The sequence below is a fragment of the Rhamphochromis sp. 'chilingali' genome (assembly GCF_963969265.1).
Source record: "Rhamphochromis sp. 'chilingali' genome assembly, chromosome: 8".
Taxonomy (NCBI): domain Eukaryota; kingdom Metazoa; phylum Chordata; class Actinopteri; order Cichliformes; family Cichlidae; genus Rhamphochromis; species Rhamphochromis sp. 'chilingali'.
In genome coordinates, this window is record NC_137935.1 from 18265003 (window position 1) to 18283943 (window position 18941).

At 39.9% G+C, this 18941-nt stretch overlaps 1 protein-coding gene across 5 annotated transcripts in view; it reads right to left on the reverse strand.

Moving 5' to 3' along the window:
* Nucleotides 1-18941, reverse strand: part of dock10 (dedicator of cytokinesis 10) — a 64744-nt gene that overhangs the window by 16539 nt on the left and 29264 nt on the right. For all 5 annotated transcript variants that reach the window (XM_080889925.1, XM_080889924.1, XM_080889926.1 and 2 more), the window contains exons 2-25: nt 16192-16311; nt 12685-12774; nt 11851-11933; nt 10300-10372; nt 9856-9999; nt 9459-9593; nt 7403-7589; nt 6543-6628; nt 5945-6028; nt 5665-5823; nt 5215-5463; nt 4954-5076; nt 4324-4406; nt 4111-4233; nt 3942-4021; nt 3667-3854; nt 3464-3529; nt 3281-3373; nt 3015-3138; nt 2800-2921; nt 2531-2614; nt 1583-1675; nt 1240-1358; nt 880-949 (exon numbers count right to left, since the gene is read on the reverse strand). In XM_080889925.1, the coding sequence (XP_080746051.1) occupies nt 880-949; nt 1240-1358; nt 1583-1675; nt 2531-2614; nt 2800-2921; nt 3015-3138; nt 3281-3373; nt 3464-3529; nt 3667-3854; nt 3942-4021; nt 4111-4233; nt 4324-4406; nt 4954-5076; nt 5215-5463; nt 5665-5823; nt 5945-6028; nt 6543-6628; nt 7403-7589; nt 9459-9593; nt 9856-9999; nt 10300-10372; nt 11851-11933; nt 12685-12774; nt 16192-16311 (2778 nt within the window). The remainder of the gene's footprint in view (nt 1-879; nt 950-1239; nt 1359-1582; nt 1676-2530; nt 2615-2799; nt 2922-3014; nt 3139-3280; nt 3374-3463; nt 3530-3666; nt 3855-3941; nt 4022-4110; nt 4234-4323; nt 4407-4953; nt 5077-5214; nt 5464-5664; nt 5824-5944; nt 6029-6542; nt 6629-7402; nt 7590-9458; nt 9594-9855; nt 10000-10299; nt 10373-11850; nt 11934-12684; nt 12775-16191; nt 16312-18941) is intronic.

Sequence of the window (18941 nt, forward strand, 5' to 3'; positions counted from 1 at the left end):
ACACTGAAAGATTCCCTATGCAATTTCCTAAAGTCAGCAAAAAAACAAAGAAATTATTCTCATAATTTTCTGTTTTCCGATTTTTATGGACTAATCAATTAAGTGTTACTAATATGCACAGTTCTATAGAAGCATTTGTAAAAAATATGCTTTCATACAATAATATATGAAATTATAGCAAATAAAATATTTCAATCCCGTATATTTAAAAAAAAAAACTACAACATAATTTGCATTTGTTCAAATGACACTACTGAATCTCAATGCAATTCACACTTAGTAGTTAAAGAATGAATACAAGCTAACACTCAGCACTTTAAATTGGGCACCAGTACTGCCGGACATCGTGCCAATCTGTTACTATAACAACCCTGTTGCCACTGACTCTGCTTGTCCTCTCTCTTTGCCTCCCTTCATTTCTCACTGCCACTGCCTCTTCACGCTCTGCAGTCTTCCTTCACTGTAGCCAACATGAAACAGGTCTTGTGCTTTCTCCTGCTCTCTTCTCTAATCCTCTCACTGATTTTCCCCCCTAAACAAACATGCCTTGTGTTTTTGATTGAGCAGGCTGAATGTCCTAGTTTGCCTCCTGCTCAATCCCTCTCTCTTCTTCTCCTTTCCCTTTTTTCTGTGTTGATGTTTGCACAGCGTTCTGGGCGTGTGGCCCTAGCCACACTGTTGCTGGCCCAAATGCACCCAAACACACACACACACACACAGCTCCCTTTTCTGTTTTGTTTTTCTTCACAAATTAAATAGCCAGAGCAGGGTTTCCATTCCTTTGTGGAAAATATCAGACTTCTAAATTATTATATGATATTTCTGAGCATGTGCATGCAAACACACTGTATTCACCACACACACCAGCTTCTTTTATACCTTGATGTAGGAGTGCAGGCTAGAATCCAGGTTTTCTTCATGGCACTTTGCAACAATGTGGACCAGTACTCTGTAGACACAGACCAACAACAATGATTTTATTCAATTGCTTTCATTGTTAAATAATATCAAGAATTGCTGTATTTCTCTCTTTGTTTCACTGGATGAACTTATTGTGTGAGTCTGGATTAATTATAGAACAAAGTAGCAATTCAATGACATCAACAATAAAAGGGAAGATACTGACTCAAACAGAAATATAAATCACTACACTCTTTTTCTCACTCTGCTTTCATCACCTGGATAAACCCAGGACTCTATTATCAATGCATTAAGGACCTCTGTAGTACCACTGCCTACCTGGTGGTGGCAGTAGTGACCTCATCATTGTCATTCTGAGTCAGAACCTTGAACAGCTGGTTGAAGAGGACTGGCAGAAATCGGACTATCACTGGGATTCTCTCCATGCTGAGGAGACCCTGGAGAAGGATGGGAAAGAAGCGAGCGAGGAGGAGTGGGTGGACAAGATTGAAGCGTGAAAAAGGGGTAAAGAAGAAACCGTGAAGGGGCTGGTAAAAGTCTGACGTGCTGACACAGTGTTGAACTCATTAGGATGTGTAGCAGTGTTTGGTAGTTAAGGCTCTGGCTTTTGTCTCATTCGCAAGTACTGAGATTTGAGGAGATACAGCGGCTTTACTCTGACCTTCAGGCAGTTGAGGAAGTTGGAGGTAGGAGGTATAGAGAGGTCCAGCTCTCTCTTCTGGCACTGCTGGAAGAATCGGTTCAGGTGGGGGTCCTGACACAGAGAGAGGAATTCTTGAAAAAATGAGCAGCTAACATCTGCGGTATTACTTAGTGGACTCTTTCCTTTTTAAACGACAGTTAATGCTGAAATATGAACTTCAGCACCTCACAACTATGTTGTTGAGTGATTCAGCCCTGGTTTTATTTTAGACACCTGAAATGGATTTTACAACGTTAAAGCGTAAAAGATAAAAGGTTTTGGGCTGTAATTGTTCTTTTTTTAAACATATTTTTACATATATGACTGTATATTTACCCTGTCTTATAAGGGACTTTAAAGCCAGTTTATTGTAGTGTAAGAAAAAAGTCAGGCATAGATGAGATTTAGTCAATTAAGAAGCTGCTGTGCAGGGTTTCAAACATCCCATGATAGCAAACTGCACAGAAACTGTTCATTTCCTTTTTTTATGTGCCACGCTACATTACCACATTACCCTTTGATGCTGATTGTGCATTTGGGGCTCGTGTTTGCAGAAGTTTGGAAGGTGCATTTGTTTTAGGGATATTTAATTGCTATTTTCATGTTCATTGCCATTTAAAGGAGATAACTCAGAGAGGACGCTTGACTTTGACAAGTCACTTTAGCATTTTCAATCATTTCACAATAGCACTGTGGTTGGAACAACAGAAAGAAATCCTTCCAACCATCTATTTTGTTTTTGTTTTGTTTTTTATTTCATTCACAATACACACTGAATACATGTACATTCAGTGTTATGTGGGACTATAACCCACCCCAAAACATGCCGATCAAAGAGTGGGCATACAGAAGTTCTCACCAGGTCGTCGCAGTTTCAAAGCCAGAAAAAAGGAGGGAAAACCACAGAATCCCAAATGATGGTCGTACCTGAGTGTATACTGTGGAGATAACGTTGGTGGATACTTTAAAAATAGGCTTTCCTCCATCAACCCATTTCATATCTGCTCCATTCTGTCAAAAGGGAAGAGAAGAGTTTGTGTGTGAGGACTAAAAATATCACACTAATCTATCACACGGTGTAATGTTTAATACGCTTCCCTTTAAAAATTAATGCTACTATTAATCAGCAAGGTTTGCAGTATTTACACACTCCTTTCGCCTGTCTCTTACCCTCCTATTTTTGCCCTCAGTCTCACCTTGGTGTTGCTGGCTTCCTTGATGGCCAGATATCCAGGAGGCAGGTTGCAGGAGATGGGGATGTTGAACTCCTGAGATGACACGCGGCCTTCTTTGAGCAGAGGCAGCCAAGAATATCCCACTAAACAAACCAAATAAACAAAAGAAATACTGAATAAAAGGCAAAAAATAACAACTACAACTACTACAGGCTGGAAAACTACCAATATCTCACCTGGGGTCTCCAGAGTCTCTTTCCTCTTTGAATTTGTCTTAGCATTAATGTCACATGTGACATGGTAAAAGGAGAAGAGAAGATGGTGCTTTTCATGGAGGTGAGTAGGAAGCTCAATCTTCACCTGAAGACAGAACAGCATTTAATGATTTATGTGCTTTAGAAAGACCTTTAAACGCGTTCTTTCTAAAGGTTGATAAAGCTGATCCACTTCTAGATTCTAATTATCTTTATGTGATGAATGGAGAAACAAATATGGTCTTCACCTCATCATAGAAGTCGGGGCTCTGAGAGTGATGTAGGACGGTGGAGCAGGCTGTTGTGGTAAAGACTGGTCCTCCTGGTTTGCCATAGATGCACTGTAAAAACAGCAGTTTTCCATGATTAAAAGGACTTGAATGGAGAAAGGACGAGTCGTGTAAAGTATGCCAGAAGGCGTAGCTTTCTACCTTTAAGGGTTTTTCAACCTCTTCATCTGAGCTGCGGAACTCCACGTAGACCGAAAGGTTACGAGCCTTGAACAAGAGGACCATTGTGATGTTAATGACTAAATACGTTCAAAAGGATTGCACCGTAGCAAAACACGAAGCATATAAAAACAAAATGAAAAACTTTATTTCAGTGTCGTGGTAAATGATACTAAGGGGCATACCTTAGCAAAGCTCTTCTGACTGTCATACTTGAGATGCTTAGGGTAGACGTAGATGTGGTTTTTGTAGACGCGATGTGGCTGAATGAACTTGGTGGTGTCCTGTGCAAACTCCTCCACCTCCACTGTGGGTTGGTGTTTAGTCAGGTCTTCAAAGGGCTTCACTGGTATATAGGAGGATGTCACACAGTCTGATGGAAAAAGATGTATGTCAAACGTAGAAATGAGAAAGGGATGAGGAAAAGAAAGCAGAATGGGAACATGAACAGCAGACGTACTAGGATGCTCCATTGGAACATAGTCTAACGCGATATCCAGCGTCCCAGGAATAGTCTGTAGTTTGCTTGTCTTCTCAGCCCTGTAAAGATAAAACTTTGTGTAAAATGTGGATCCAATCTTGGAAAACTATTTGCAGACTACTTTGCTAAAGCCTGCAGGCTATCTTACCTCTTGTACTCAGACACCAGCTTTATCAGGTCATCTGTGGAAATCTTGTTGCTCTCCTGTTTGAAAAGAGGTGAGAAACGAGACTCTCGGTCCAATGCTCCATGGTTGTCCTTAAACACTGACCTTTAACGGGAAGAAAGAGATGTAAATTACCAATGGATGAGGAAAAGATTTTAGGGGAAGTTCAAAAATATTATGAATACCGGCACTAACCTGACAGACCAGGCAAATGGCATTCTGTACTTTCCCAGTTTACTACAAAACTGTTTGTTGGACTTCAAAATCTTCTGAACAGTCTGTTCAAGACACAAAAGCAGAACCATGTAGAGAGGGAAATGTTAACAAGGTCCTGCTGACATTCCTGAACACTATACCTAAATTCTAGCTGACCCTGACAGAGTGACAGACTAAATCAGAGGTTATTTAATACAGTAACTCTGGCAGCTGCTTGGATGTCTGCTGATTCACTTAGCCACTTAAACAAGGATCGCATGGACCCCTGGCCTTGGGGAAAGCCAGGAAATGTCTAGGATTAATGATGGAAAAACATCATTCCTGAACTATCTAGCTTGACTGGCATTCAGTGATGAAGATAACTCGTCTTACAGAAAAAAAACAATTTTGCAAATGTCAATCTAAACTCTTTTACTAGATTAAGGCATTTTCCTTACAATAACAGCATGTCTCATGGCCTATTTTCCCAGTCTGCATTTAGATATAAGACACTATAAAAGCTTTAGCTCTCTGTTATTGATCAGAGGTTGATATAAATGCGGTATGAAGTCATATAAATACTGATTCAAACAGTTAGAATGAACAGAAAGGCAAAAGTTTGTTTCTGACCTTGCTGGAGTCTGTATTCTTTGTATAAGCTTCAGTTCCACAAGCAATATTTCCCATGAGCACTTTCTCCACTCTTGCGACCATCACTATGTCTGTGTGGGGGTTGGTCACTGAGAAAATGGCCTGCAGGGACACCAATGAAGAAGCATATTACAGCCTATGTACATATTAAATACAGAATAAGTAATGGAGAAAAAAAGCATTATTTTCCCCTTTTCGTGTTATATCTATAAAACCTAACTTGGAGTAATGTCCTCGTACCTGTTTGGGAAAGCAAAGCCAGTGCTCCAGGTCCAGGCTGAGGTAACAGTCACCAGGCTTCCTCTCAGCAGGAGAACACAAGCCATTTTCCTGACCTCCAACCTCCGTACCCGGAGCCCCCGTCCCGTTACTTAGGCCTCCGAGCATCTGACGCACTGCCTCGTGGTTGAGGTCTACGTGGAAGTCTGCAGATACCTTCCTCCCTTCTCGTATATCCAGTAGAGCCAGCGAAACGAAGAAGGGTTCAATCTAGTGGTGCAGATTCAGCACAGTTATTGCCTGCACATTTATTCAAAAAGCAAATTTGACAAAGCTTCACTCAGCATAATATGTCTTTTAAATGCCTTTGGAAAAAAACACTAACGTATGTCGATATGTTTTATCCTGTTTAAAAGAAAACTGCTTATTAAACAGTAACACAATAAAGCAAAATGAGTGTCTTATGCTCACATTAGTGACCGGTCCCGTTTCACTCTCGTTGACGCAGCCTTGTAGCATGAGGTTGAAAGATCGGCAAGTTGCCATAAATCTCCTGCCAAGCTTCTCCTCAAAAGGACGCACTGGTGTGCTTTCAGTGGATGAATGTTCACTTCGTGGGCTTCTCAGAGCCTGTGGTTAGTGAAACACAATTTACTCGGAGGCCAGCTTCATTTTATTCAACTACAAAGTGCAGCAATGCATAAAGTAAAAAGTAGTCTACAGTGGTTATAATGTACTCATTTGTACTTACAGGAGTGTCTGGATCGAGCGAGAAAAGATTCAACCTCTCTTCTCTTCTGGCGGAACGAATTCCTTCATCTGTCTCCGAGATATACTGCGACAGGAAAGATGGCAGGAAGTCAGAAAGAGGCAGTCAGAGAGCAGTTCATTGCAAATAATAGCTACACTAATGTAATTTATGATATCTGTAAATAGAGTGCTTTTTTCCACTTTTGCTTTGATTTGAGTGTTTCTAGCATATTCTGGTCGCCTGAATTTATAGACTGCAGTTTTCTTGAAAACAGATACAATTACATTGTTTCTTTTCAGCCTGATAAAAATCACAACAAATTTTCTTCCTCATAAAACCAGCATGCTTGCACTGACAAGTTTGTTTTCTGCTCTTCTCCTAAAGTCTCAGTATGTTTTTCAGTGTATTATAATCACCAGGTGATGATCCATGCACATAGAATATGGAGCTGTTCATGAAAACACGCCACCACCGGTACTGAGACACTTGGATGTATACTGTGCACGCATGTACTGTTAAATATGATAATACTATGTGTTGGTAGTCGTAGCTGAGTTATAACACTGACTAAAACATGTGAGCCTTTGGTGTAGCTAACCTTTGCTAGCTCTGGATTGATGCCGTTCTCTGTGGTTTCTTCATTTTCCTGCAAACAGGAGTCACTTAACGACAGGTCAAACACATCTGCAGAGAAAACAAACACAATCAGGACACCTGAGAGCGACTTTTATTTATGACTGATGGCTGACATCATTTAGTGGTTAGGAAAGTTTATCTAAGCAGGGAATTTTATGTTACAGATCATATAACATTTTCTTAAATAGCAACTCACTGGTCTAAATACACACCAACCAGAGTCAGCAGGCATATACATCTCAGAATAAAATATGACTCAATTTGTGGTATTCATGGATAATAAGGCAGGCAGGCTTCTGGAGAAATATACCCTTCAAACTGCCTGAAGCAATTTCTCCTAAAAGCCAGGCTGAACAAAAGGGCTCATTAATGTTAGGTTAACACACACCCACAGCCTGATTTAGAGGCAGGCTAACAGACCACAGAGCCATGACGGCTCTGGGCATTACATCATACCTTCACTTTTCACTGGACCAATTTTTAATACCCTATCAGTGTTTTGTGTTACGTTACAGGCTGTGGATCCATGCTCTGCCTCTCACACAACTGGCACAGAAGGATTGTTAATCACCACATCTGATGCACTGAACCAAGGTGGAGTCACTTTTGGGTATCAGATTAATTTCCTGAAAGTGATGGACTCAGTAGAAATTCCCCATTAAGGTCATGGCAAGATGACGGACATTATTTAGTCAGACAGAGAGAAAAAGGTTACACTTTCTGCTGACATCGACTATAAAATTGTGCCCATAATTTATCCAGATGCTGGAATTATGCAAAAAAAAAAAAAAGCTTAATTCTTTTACATGAACTCTTTCTCACCCTGCCGGTGTTCGTTGAGTTCCAAGCTCTTGCGGTCTTGAGCTGGTGCTTCAGGAGGACTGATCTGTAGGATACGGGTCAACGTGCTAATCCACTCCTCCATGTCCTGCTCGCTCTCTGCGGCCAGCACAAAGTACGTAACCTCGTTCATCTTCAGCTCAAAGGCATGTTTCCTTAGGCGGTTATTCTTTAGGGAAAGAATGAAAGGCAAGGAAAATCTGGTCAGGTTTAGTTCTCGGAAAATGCTATACGTTTTTGCATCTACACATGTAGTTTTTGAATGTAGGCCATTTTACTGTGTGTGACCATTCCTAGAGGCACATTTTTCAGTAGTGAGCAGAGGGTAATGTCAGTAGGGCTTTTCATTCTGCTTTATCCTAATAGGTTTTTTTTTTTATTAATAGGTGTTCGAGCACAGGGCTTTTTAAATTAAAGCTTAGATCACACAACTATAATATAAGCAGTAACCTGCAGACTGAAAATTGATGGTCAAATGTAGAAGCCCTAAAACTCCATTTCTTGGACTAACTTGATGCTGGTTCCAAAAGCAAGTCAGTCCACAGAGAGATTAGTTAAAAATGTTAAAATACCCGGTTTTACAGCAGCTATAAACATGTTTACAGGCTATAAAAACTGTATTGTTTTTAATTCACCTTTTTCGATTGTTTTGAGGCCTGAAGCTGTGAAAGCTAAGGGCGTGATTGCTTAGGGCCCGCCATCATTTCATGTCATTTTTTAAACCTGGATTGCTTTGGCAACTGCACTAACAGCCACTGGATACATACATGAAAATATGAAATCGTTTGTAATCATAAACTGAGTTGAACCCACAATACAAGCGTTGCAGGTCCTGTCTGTAGATCATCTTTGGACTGCAGCATGCGTTTTGTTATTGCATGTCTGCACAGGTAACCTTGCTCTGGTGCTCACAATTTATATACAACAAAGTTTGAAATATATAATTAATTATATATTAAAATAATTATTTCATCATTATGAAATGCACAAGTTCTTAAAAAATGTAGTAGCATTATTTGCTAGCATGTCCACATTATGACTTTTAAGTCTAAAAACATATTCATAGTTTTCATAACAGAAATCATTAAAATAGATTATTTAGGTGTTTCATCCCTTAGAATTAACACCTCCTGAAGTGTGAGGAAGTCTGGCTCTAAGCTTCTGTCCTCGATGGAGGAGATCAAGTATCTCGGGATCTCGTTGAACGAGTAGTGATGAGAGAGAGGAGCAGACTGACAGACGGATTAGTGTACCATCTATAGTAATGTGGATGTTGTACAGGTCTGTCATGGTGAAGAGGGAGCTGAGCGAAAACTGACGCCATCGATTTATCAATCCATATATTTTCCTACCCTCAAGTATATCCAGAAGCTTCAAGTAGTGACAAAAAACTGAGACTGTGGAGGCAAGCAACAGGAATAAGCTTTCTTCGAAGGCTGGCTGGGCTCAGCATTAGGAGCATGCTCATTCGGGAGGAGCTCAAAGTGAAACTGTTACTTTTCCTCCCACCAAGTGGAAGGAGGCGGCTTGAGAATATGGCCAGAGTGCCTCCTGGGTGTTTCCTACATGAGGTGTTTCAGGCATGTCTAAATGGGAGGAGACCCTGGAGCAGACCTAAGAAACGCTGGATAGATTAGATCTCTCAGCTGGCAGGAACATCTCTGATTGCCACCAGAAAAGCTCAGTAGAAAGAGGTGTGGGCTCAGACTGCTGCCCCTTTGATCCAGACCACAGCAGGTACACAGTAGAAAATAGATCAATAGATCAATAAATATTTTAATACAGTTTCTCTACATTTATACCTTCACCCATATTTGTTTCTGTTATTTTTACTGTTGTAGCAAAGGCAGTAATAGTGAGCAACCTGTGATCATGGCAGGTTGTGCCATGGTGCAGCTTTATGTCTGGAAATACCCCTAAATCAGTCTATAATCTAATAGAGAACATTTTAGAGTGCAGATGCTTTTTATCTATGTTCTTGCTGCCTTTTTTCTTTTGTGGTAAAGTGCATGTACATGTAGAATGCACTAAAGCCTACCTGTACCACACCCGTGCATGAGTCGAGGAAGATGCACCCTTTTGGTTCCTTTGAGATCTTTTCATCTTTGTAGAAATTCATGATGTAGGAGTTATCTGTTAACTGGGTGAGCTGGAAATACCTCCTCTTGAATGACTGTCAAGACAGAAATATGATTAAAATTCATTTCCTTAGCTGAAGTAAATGAATAAGAACTTTAACAATGGGATAATGTGGATATTTTCTCATCGTGTTGAAAAGTATGTCACCAATTAAAGTCCCAGTTTAATTTCTAACAGACTGTAACAGTTCAGAAAATAAAGTAAAACCATTTTGGGTGGAAAAAAAAGTGAAAAAAGACAGACAGAAATAAAATGCACGTGGGCATGAAAATAGATAACATCCGACACTTCCTCACCCGAACAGTGATGCTATTGTTGACTGTGCTGTTAAAGTTCCCTTTATACAGCCAGCCTGAACGAAACACACCAATCCCTCCGCCTCCCCCACCACCACCTCCACCGCCCCCTCCTCCTTTGGATGACGACAAAGAGGTGGTATCCTGCAAAAACACAACAATGACTGTGATCAGTCAAAGATGCATTAACTGTCCATTCGTTCCTCTGATAGAATGGAGCAGATGATTGATACAGGAAAGGAGAATTTCTAGACTCCTTGAATCCATCCAGTTATGCTCATAACAGCTTCCCACTGACCTGTAAATATAACTAATCTTGCAAAGTCCATTTTAACGGCTTTTAGGCTGCAATAAACTAATTTAAACATGAGCCTTGGGATGTAACCAGTATGTAATGGATTCACTCTCAAAAGCATTTCAGAGAAGAAGATCATCATTGCTGACCTCATCCTTGTCCACATCTTCATAGTCAATCTCAAAAGAGTGGGATGGCAGCTTCTCTGCTTTGTACAGTTTCCTAAAAGGAAACAGGGAAAGGTCAGGAAGATGGACAAAAAATATGGCTCTCTGGCAATGAAATATACCAACGAAAAGGGGAAATGACTTCTGGAATTAATTTAATGCGCTGCACTTGAGTTGTGCAAATGACTATGGGTGGCTGACTCAGTTCCATCGTTTTCTGTCAGGAGGTAACAATGGGCCGTCCCCTTACTCAGTCCCGCTCCACTGATTTTAAAGGATGGCCCATCTTTGTGTGCGAGCCACAGGGCGAAATGCCTTTGTGCGTGCGCCGTGAGCTGCAGACAGCGAGGCTGCAATCCGTGCTCTTGGAACCGCCCTCTACTAAAAGTCACAGAGTCGTAAAAGCTGTCCGACAATTTCTCGTGATGGACTATGTTTAGAAAAATGCTGGTAATTGTGGGCTGCCCACCGGAACAGGAATGCTAATACTGGCCAGCACAAATGAAGATCGGTCCAGCGGTGACAACCACACACATACAGTAGCTGTATAACTGTACTCTGGCTCTCAGCCTGTAGTTCACTTCAACTTCAATCTTCAATCTGTGTGTGTACCGTTAATGTTTGGTTAAGTTGTTCGCTCAGTAAACAAACAACATAATAGTTATGTTTGCCACTTGTAAAATGACAGGACAAATGAACTTTGTGGAATGTTCTTTTTGCAACACTGTACTTGTGTTTAAGACACGTCTTGTTTGGCAGCTCATCCTGGATGTCAGTTCAGAGGTCATGTGAACTGAGTGAAAGAATATACAGTGGCAACCCATGGGATAGCATAGGGACATTCCTGTGGCTGAGAGCAGTAACAGCAGGGCCGCTCTGGGTAAGTCTCACTGGAACTGACAAAACTCAGTTTGACAGACTGACAGCCTGATTTAAATAAATTACTAACTGCTTGAATGGATGTGGCCGGATGATTGACGTTCAAAATAGCGACAAAGGGAAGTCTGAAAGTTTGTATTTCTTAAAGCTGACCGCCCTCACTCTTCAACACGAACTTTCACTTCACTTAACACTGGCCACCTTCTTGTGCTTCCTAATGACCTAATGGCCAACTACGGGTAATAAATTGTGGTTATCGCCAGTGTTAGCAGCTACTTATGGGTCTGCGTGTTCATGAGGAAAAAACTCAGCACATCATTAGTCAAGTCAAGCAAACCTGAAGACACATTTCTACTTGATATTATTGTAAAGCAATGCACAGAAAAATCTAACTGTTCAAAAGTAAAATTTTGCTGTATGGAGATTTAATAAGAGAATTTTAACAACAAAGTAGAAGACGTACATCCATCAAAGACATTTAGCACTTTTTTATGCTACTAGTATGGCAATGTGATGCCTTCACACTTCAATAGTTTTACAATAACATCCATTTAATATAACAAAATGTTCCGTTTTCAAATGTTAAACATTTTCTGAACAGAGCTAAAACATGAGAATAAAACGCACAAACACTGTTTGTCCACAGTGTTTTACCTTGGCAGCAGCCGGTAGTCTCCGGCGTAGTCGTCATACTTGAAATGGACCACATTTAGATCAGAGTTGTAATACTTGCAGGCCTAGAGGAAAGGATGAAGATTAGGTTTAAATATTACATTTCCTAAATGATGGCCTTTCAGGGAAACACAGACCTGGAGCAGCTGAAATATTTACAGACAATGAAGAAAGCCGTACAGCGCTACATGTCATTAGATTTAAATAATAAATGGAACTAAATCAAGACTCTTTCCCCGGGGATCTTGAATATAAAGATATCTTTACATGTCTAGTTCAATCAGTTTGGCTGAACTGGTACTCTCCCAGGGAGTGTACGGTGCAGTGAAAGTCACAGACAGAGCCTGAGGTACTTTCACATCCTGCCTGCAAGTCGAACACCGTGTAACTTTTCTCCTTACTCCCCTTTTTAAAAAAGACCTTGAACATGTCACAAATTAACAAATTATAAATATAACAGACAACTTAAGCGATACAATTTTTAGCTGTATACACGCACACACACACAAAGAGTCAATTGCACATGCTAGTCTTCAGTGAGGTGTAAGTGTACTGTCTGGGGAGTTTCCGTCTTCAGAGACACTACTTCTCTACTGAGCGCTTGAGATCATGGCTAGAGGATCTGAAACAAGCACTGATATCTACACACACATCTGCTTTATTTTAAAGTCGTGGTGAAACCGCTCTGCTGATATCAGGATGGCCTACTTTAAGGTCAGTCTGAAATGAAAGACCTAACCACCATGAACCTGAAAGACATCACTTAAAACCACAGGGTCTATAACTGCGTCTGGTACACTTAGACGTACAACTTACCTGTCTGACCAGCAGACATTCAGCGTGGAGTTCTGCCCCCTCGGGAACAGTTGATTTGACAGTGCGTCTCTCCTGAGGCACTGTGGATACCTGAAAGAATAAAGGGTAGATAATGACAGGTGGTGGATGGGATACCTTACTTCAAAATGTATTTAAAATTACTGCATGATTTTAAACTATTCTATACAGTAAATCCCTCATGTAGAGAACATGACTAAGAAAAGCAGTCAGCTTCTATAGAAATGTGTAAGCAATGGGACGGCTTACTGATCACTGCTGCTGAACCTAACTTCCATGGGTAAACAGAGGTTACTGATATTAGAAAATTATTCTTTCATCTTTCCACTGATTATTCAATTATGCTGTTCAGGTTGTGTGTGATTAAAAAAATCACTTAAATTTAATTTTATTGATATAGCGCCAAATCAGGACAACAGTCATCTCAAGGCGCTTTATATTGTAAGTTAAAGACCCTACAATAATACAGTGAAAGGCCCCAATGAGCAAGCACTTAGTGAGAGAAGGAAGGAAAAACTCTTTTTTAACAGGAAGAAACTTCTGGCAGAACTGGACTCGGAGTAGAGCAGCCAAATGCCGCAACCGGCTCAGGGTGAGGGAAGAGAGGCAAGACAAAAGAGGAATGCTGCTAAAATGAATCGGACTTATGTTGAATTCAATTGAATTCAAATCAAGCCAATTTCATTTTTATAGTGCCACCTTAAGGTGACTCCTGTTGTGACCTGTTGTGACCTTAAAGTGACTCCTGTTGTAAGGTAAACACAGTTTAATAAAACAGCAACGAGGGTTTAAAGTACTGTTGTCTCATCTCAGGCAGAGCAAAAAGAAGAACCATCCATCTCATATGATTCTCAGATTTAACACTTTTCAGATTTGCTCTGCCATGTTAGAAAGCACTCTATCACAAGTACTTGTATGGTGTGAATGGTGTGTATTCCTGTAGTGGGTAAACACTAATGCTGGTTCAATAGCGTCACAATACACTTACTCTTTTTGCCTCCAACATGCTGCCATTCAGCATATACGATGCTGTAGGTAAACACAACACAAGCATTTCCCACTATGAGCACATCAGCCTGCTGATGCTACCATTTAGCTTGAAGCACCACTGTGGAGCACAAGTATAGCCCCATGGTGGCAGACTCTCAGACCTATCAGGACTCCTTATAGCAATTTATAGCTTAGATAAGACTAAGCAAAAAGCTGGTCTGTTAATGTAGTAATGAAATTGTTTCTGGTCAGCTTTATTGCCATGAATATGAATAATTCAAGTCAAATCATCTAATATGCATTCCCTTTATCAGCCCTGCTTGGGCTTACAATTAATAATCTCACATGAGAATCAAACAGCTTCATTAATAAAAATGTACATTTTATGATCCATGAAAAACGTCAGCATTGAATGTTTTTGCATGAAAGGAGACGCACTTTGCCTTTGTCCAATCATCTAGCCATATGCTGAGTGGACTGCCTTTCTTTCGACACTGACAAATACTCACTGTCCACCCAGCCAGTTTCCCTCACAAGTACCGAAATGTACTATCGGCTGTATAGATAAAGAAAATCGAAGAAGACTCCTTTTTTCTTTAAGCCACAAAGATTTTAGAAGCACCAGAGTCATGCATTAAGAACTACAACTCTAGCGTCCACAAGGAAATGAATCCCTTTACCACAAGCGGCTAATTAGAGCATTTTAATGTGCAGTGGCTCTATCTGAAGCAACACATTAGCACATAAATGAAGGTACTAATGAACAAACAGCTAAAGGAAGCCAGAGAGAATAAATAACTTTTTATAATGAAAAGACAGCTACATGCCCTAATAGTGAGAGTAAATGTGTTGTGCTGAGATGGAAAGTGGAACATATTGCATTTTAAACATCAGTAAATTGTTATCAAATTAAAAGCTTTGACACTTTAGTATCGTTACTGTGCACAAATATAAAATGGTGCAAATGCCTGCTAGCTTCTGGGGTTGGTAATTGTATATATACATATATATGAATATATATATGTATATGTAAAATGAAAAGTGGTTTTCTAAGGTGCTGTAGATAAATGTATAGATAGATAGTAGGGGTGCAACGATACCCGTTCGATACAGTGCTTTCGGTTCGGTATGCATATGTATTGAACAATACAAAATTTTTCATTTATTTTATCAACTTTCCTTCTGACGATGCTGTCTGTGTTGAGAGCTCAGTGGATCTGCGTTCCACTACTCCACCTAGGCTGCACTGTCGAGCGCAGATCCACTGAGCGCAGCGCAAGCTAGCGAGACAGAAGTTAAGCTCGTTGCAACTGCCTCAATGCTACCCGAAATTGAACCTCCCCCACCCTCATTCAGATCTGGCGTTTGGAACTATTTTGGTTTTCATGTGAAGCATGACCCTGATGGTAAGCACGTCATGGACAAAAGTAAAACAGTATGTCGGATGTGCCACGCAATGCTCAATTACATTGGTGGGAACTAGTGCCTTAACGTGTTGACACCATTCAGTCCCACGCACGGGGCGATCAGCGGTAACAGAGATTAACGGAGATTGGCCACGTTATAGCGTTAATGTCATTTTAACGAGGTTAACGCTGACAGCACTAGTGGGAACACAACGAATATGACTGCATTTTTACACCTACATCATCCTAGTGCAAAGACAAGTGGAAGTAGACAAAAACAACAAGCACGCATGCTACAAACTTTACCTGAGTCATTTAAACAGCCGTTAGCACATGAGTCTCCTTATGGGGACCTGATATGTTTAATATGCTGCTGAGAATATAGCCCAGAAGAAGCGTATAGTATAGCTTTTATTTTGGAAAGAGACATTTCTCTGTAATAAACTCTCTTTTCCAAAGATGAGTGATTCCTCAATCAGATAGATTAATTTTTTTATTACTTTGTTTCAGCAATATTAAATTTAAAAACTGTACTTTTGAGTTAAAATATATATTTATAATTTTAATAAATGACAAATTAAAAAGGCATGAACATTTTTTGGTATCAAAAAAATATCGAACCGTGACACCAAAGTATCGAACCGAACCGTGAATTTTGTGTATTGTTGCACCATAGATAGATAGATAGATAGATAGATAGATAGATAGATAGATAGATAGATAGATAGATAGATAGATAGATAGATAGATAGATAGATAGATAGATAGATAGATAGAATATCTAAACCACTTCATCATTTTTATTTTATCACAATAACAGCTCACTGAAGTCCACAAAACTTCAGTTATGCATGACATATTATGATGCAATCAGGCTGCATGGAAACTACATAGAAAGGAGGTAACATTGTCATTTTTTTCTCCCTTTTTTGGACATACCAGTAACTCAGTATTGATAACCTTGAATTATTATTATTTACTTAGTTATTTAGTAGAAATGCCTCTTGGCCTCAAAAACACGACACTAGACAGAGAAAACCATGGTTCATGGACATGTCTGCTTCAATCACATTTAACGGTGAATCATACTTACTGTGAAATCATTGTCAGGAAATAGGAGCAGGTCTCTGAGAGGGTCTTCTTTACACTCATCCCCCAGTTCAGAGATGACGGTCTCGTAGTCAAGAGGATCGATTACTTTAGGCTTCTCCTGCTGCAAATGGAAAAAGAGAAATGAGTAATATTTCCTTGTGGTTAAATGTCAGATATCAGTTAGATAAAATACCACAAAGCACACCAAGGTGGCTATGAGGGTGTTATTGTGTTATTGTAGCATTTGTGTGTATCTTATTTCACACGTGCGTATTTCAGTGTGTGTGCAGTGCATATTGAAATCCATGTATACGTGTTCAGATATGTGTGTATGTCTTCTGATCTGTGAGTGTGTACTGAGATCTGTGTGTGCATATTCAGGTGTGTGTGTGTAATCAGATTTGTGAAAGTATAAATAAATGTGTAAACGTGCATTGATATTAATGGCTGAAAAGTCTTAAGGTTTTGCTGGATGCACTGAAAATATAGACAAGTCACGAGCTTTTCGACAATCATTTTTGTATAACTGGAAAGAGCTATGAGCTCAGCTTATGGTAGAAAACTCTGACATCTATTGGCAGAAAGGAGCTCACTTAAAGAGCGAGCTTAAAAGACTCAGTGTGCAGGCATCACAACATTCACTATATTATAATATTATTAATATATGATATTTGCAACCTACTTGGAGCAACAACAAGAAATTAGCTTACAGTAATTCCCTCTAACTACAGTTACCAGACTTTTATACATATTCAGAGTCCAGAGACAGGCTGGGAAAAGTTTAGATGTACTTGATATAAGAATGGCCAAACTACATGTTTTGTTTGAACGTGAAATGCAGAATTACTGTGTAAATGCCAAAAGTAAACCGAAGTAGATAAGGAGGGGAGCCTATCTCAAACAGTCTTTTACCTCTGTCAGCAGTGACAGATGAATTAAGTCAAATTAATAGCAAACCAAGATAAAACTCCATTACAAGTAAGAAAGTGGCATTCAAAACCCTACTGAAGTATAACTATAAATACATTATCAGCAAAGGTTCAAAGTAAACTGTATCAGTACTTTAACTCAGAAGTACTACAGCAACCTGGTAGAGTTTTGACAAGTAGTAGAACTGAATATGAAGTAAAAATATAACCATGGTTATTATATATTGGCTTCATCTTTAATATTATGTTCCAAATCTCTTCTCTTTGGGGAAAAAGATGGCTGTCAGGAGGGCATTCCAGCTGCATCTGTCATAATTAACAGTAACTTCATCAGTCAGTACCATCAAGTCAAAGATTCAGATGGAAATAATATTTCACAGTACATTCGAAGCCTTGTACTGCTTGGTGTCACCTTAATATTTATACAGGAGCTTCACATACTAGATATTCATCCCTGGGATCAAAATTTGTCCTCCTCTTGTTGGGAGTAACTACAGCAGGTTGTCCACATGCTCTTCAGAGTCCACTAAAAATGCAATGCAAACCTGTGAGACCTGTCATATGTACTCAGGCATCACACTTAGTTCAACATTTAAAGGTGTTAGTCACACCAAACACAAAGAATGAGAAAGCGAGAAAAAGAAGACAGGAAGGATTCAAAGAAGGTAGTTAGAACGCAAGAAAGGGCCTGAGCCCGTGAACCTGAGCTCAGAGTTAATGAACTCTTGACTTACAGACAATAGGAATAGAAGGTCTGTCTCTTTTCAAAGATTAGGCTCTTTTGGTTAAAAAGATTAAAATAGGTTTCATGGCCAGGACATTTTGAATTTTTCATCCTCCACAATCATAACTGGTAAATGGACTGGTTCTTACATAGCACTTTTCTACTCTACCCGAGCACTCAAAGCACTTTCGACAACATGCCTCATTCAACCATTCACATCTATTCATGCAAGCGCTTTTTTTCCTATTAAAGCTTTATACACATTCACATTCTGATGAATGCATCGGAGAGCAACTTTGGGTTAGTATCTTGCCCAAGGATATTTGGCATGCAGACTGTGTATACTATTCTTTTGCTATTTAAGATTATTGTCACTCTGACGAACAAAGGTGTTACCAATCAGATGCTTTCTAGATGGTATTGCATGGTTGCTCAATAGCTGATGGTGCTTTTTTGCCTGCATAATCCCAAACCACGACCGACAAAACACTCACTGTTGTACCTCTCATCTCCTCTCTGACCTCCTCCTTACAAACTGCCGACAAGTTGAACCAAAAAATTCAATGGTGGATTCATCACTCAATCTGACCTTTTACCACTGATTTTGAGCCCAGTTCTTGTGTAATTCGGCATACCTCCGCCCTTTTCTCCATGTTTCCCTTCCTTAACTATAGCTTCTTGAAAGCCACCCTTCCACTAAGACCATTTCTGATGAGGCTTGGTGACAGTAAATAGATCAACTGAAGGCTCAGTTACATCTCTCAAGTCCATTGTCACGTCTTTTCTGGATTTTTTTTTCCTCTATCTAAACAGAGGTGTTGAACTCCAGGCCTCGAGGGTCGGTGTCCTGCAGGTTTTAGATAACACCCTAGGTCAACACACCTGAATCAAATGATTAGTTCATTACCAGGCCTCTGGAGAACTTCAAGACATGTTGAGGAGGTCATTTAGCCATTTAAATCAGCTGTGATGGATCAAGGACATATTTAAAACCTGCAGGACACCGGCCCTCAAGGCCTGTAGTTCGACACCTGTGATCTAAAGGATGTGACTTTCAGATACTGTTCATCTAGTGCAAATAGTTTTTTAGGCCTGCAC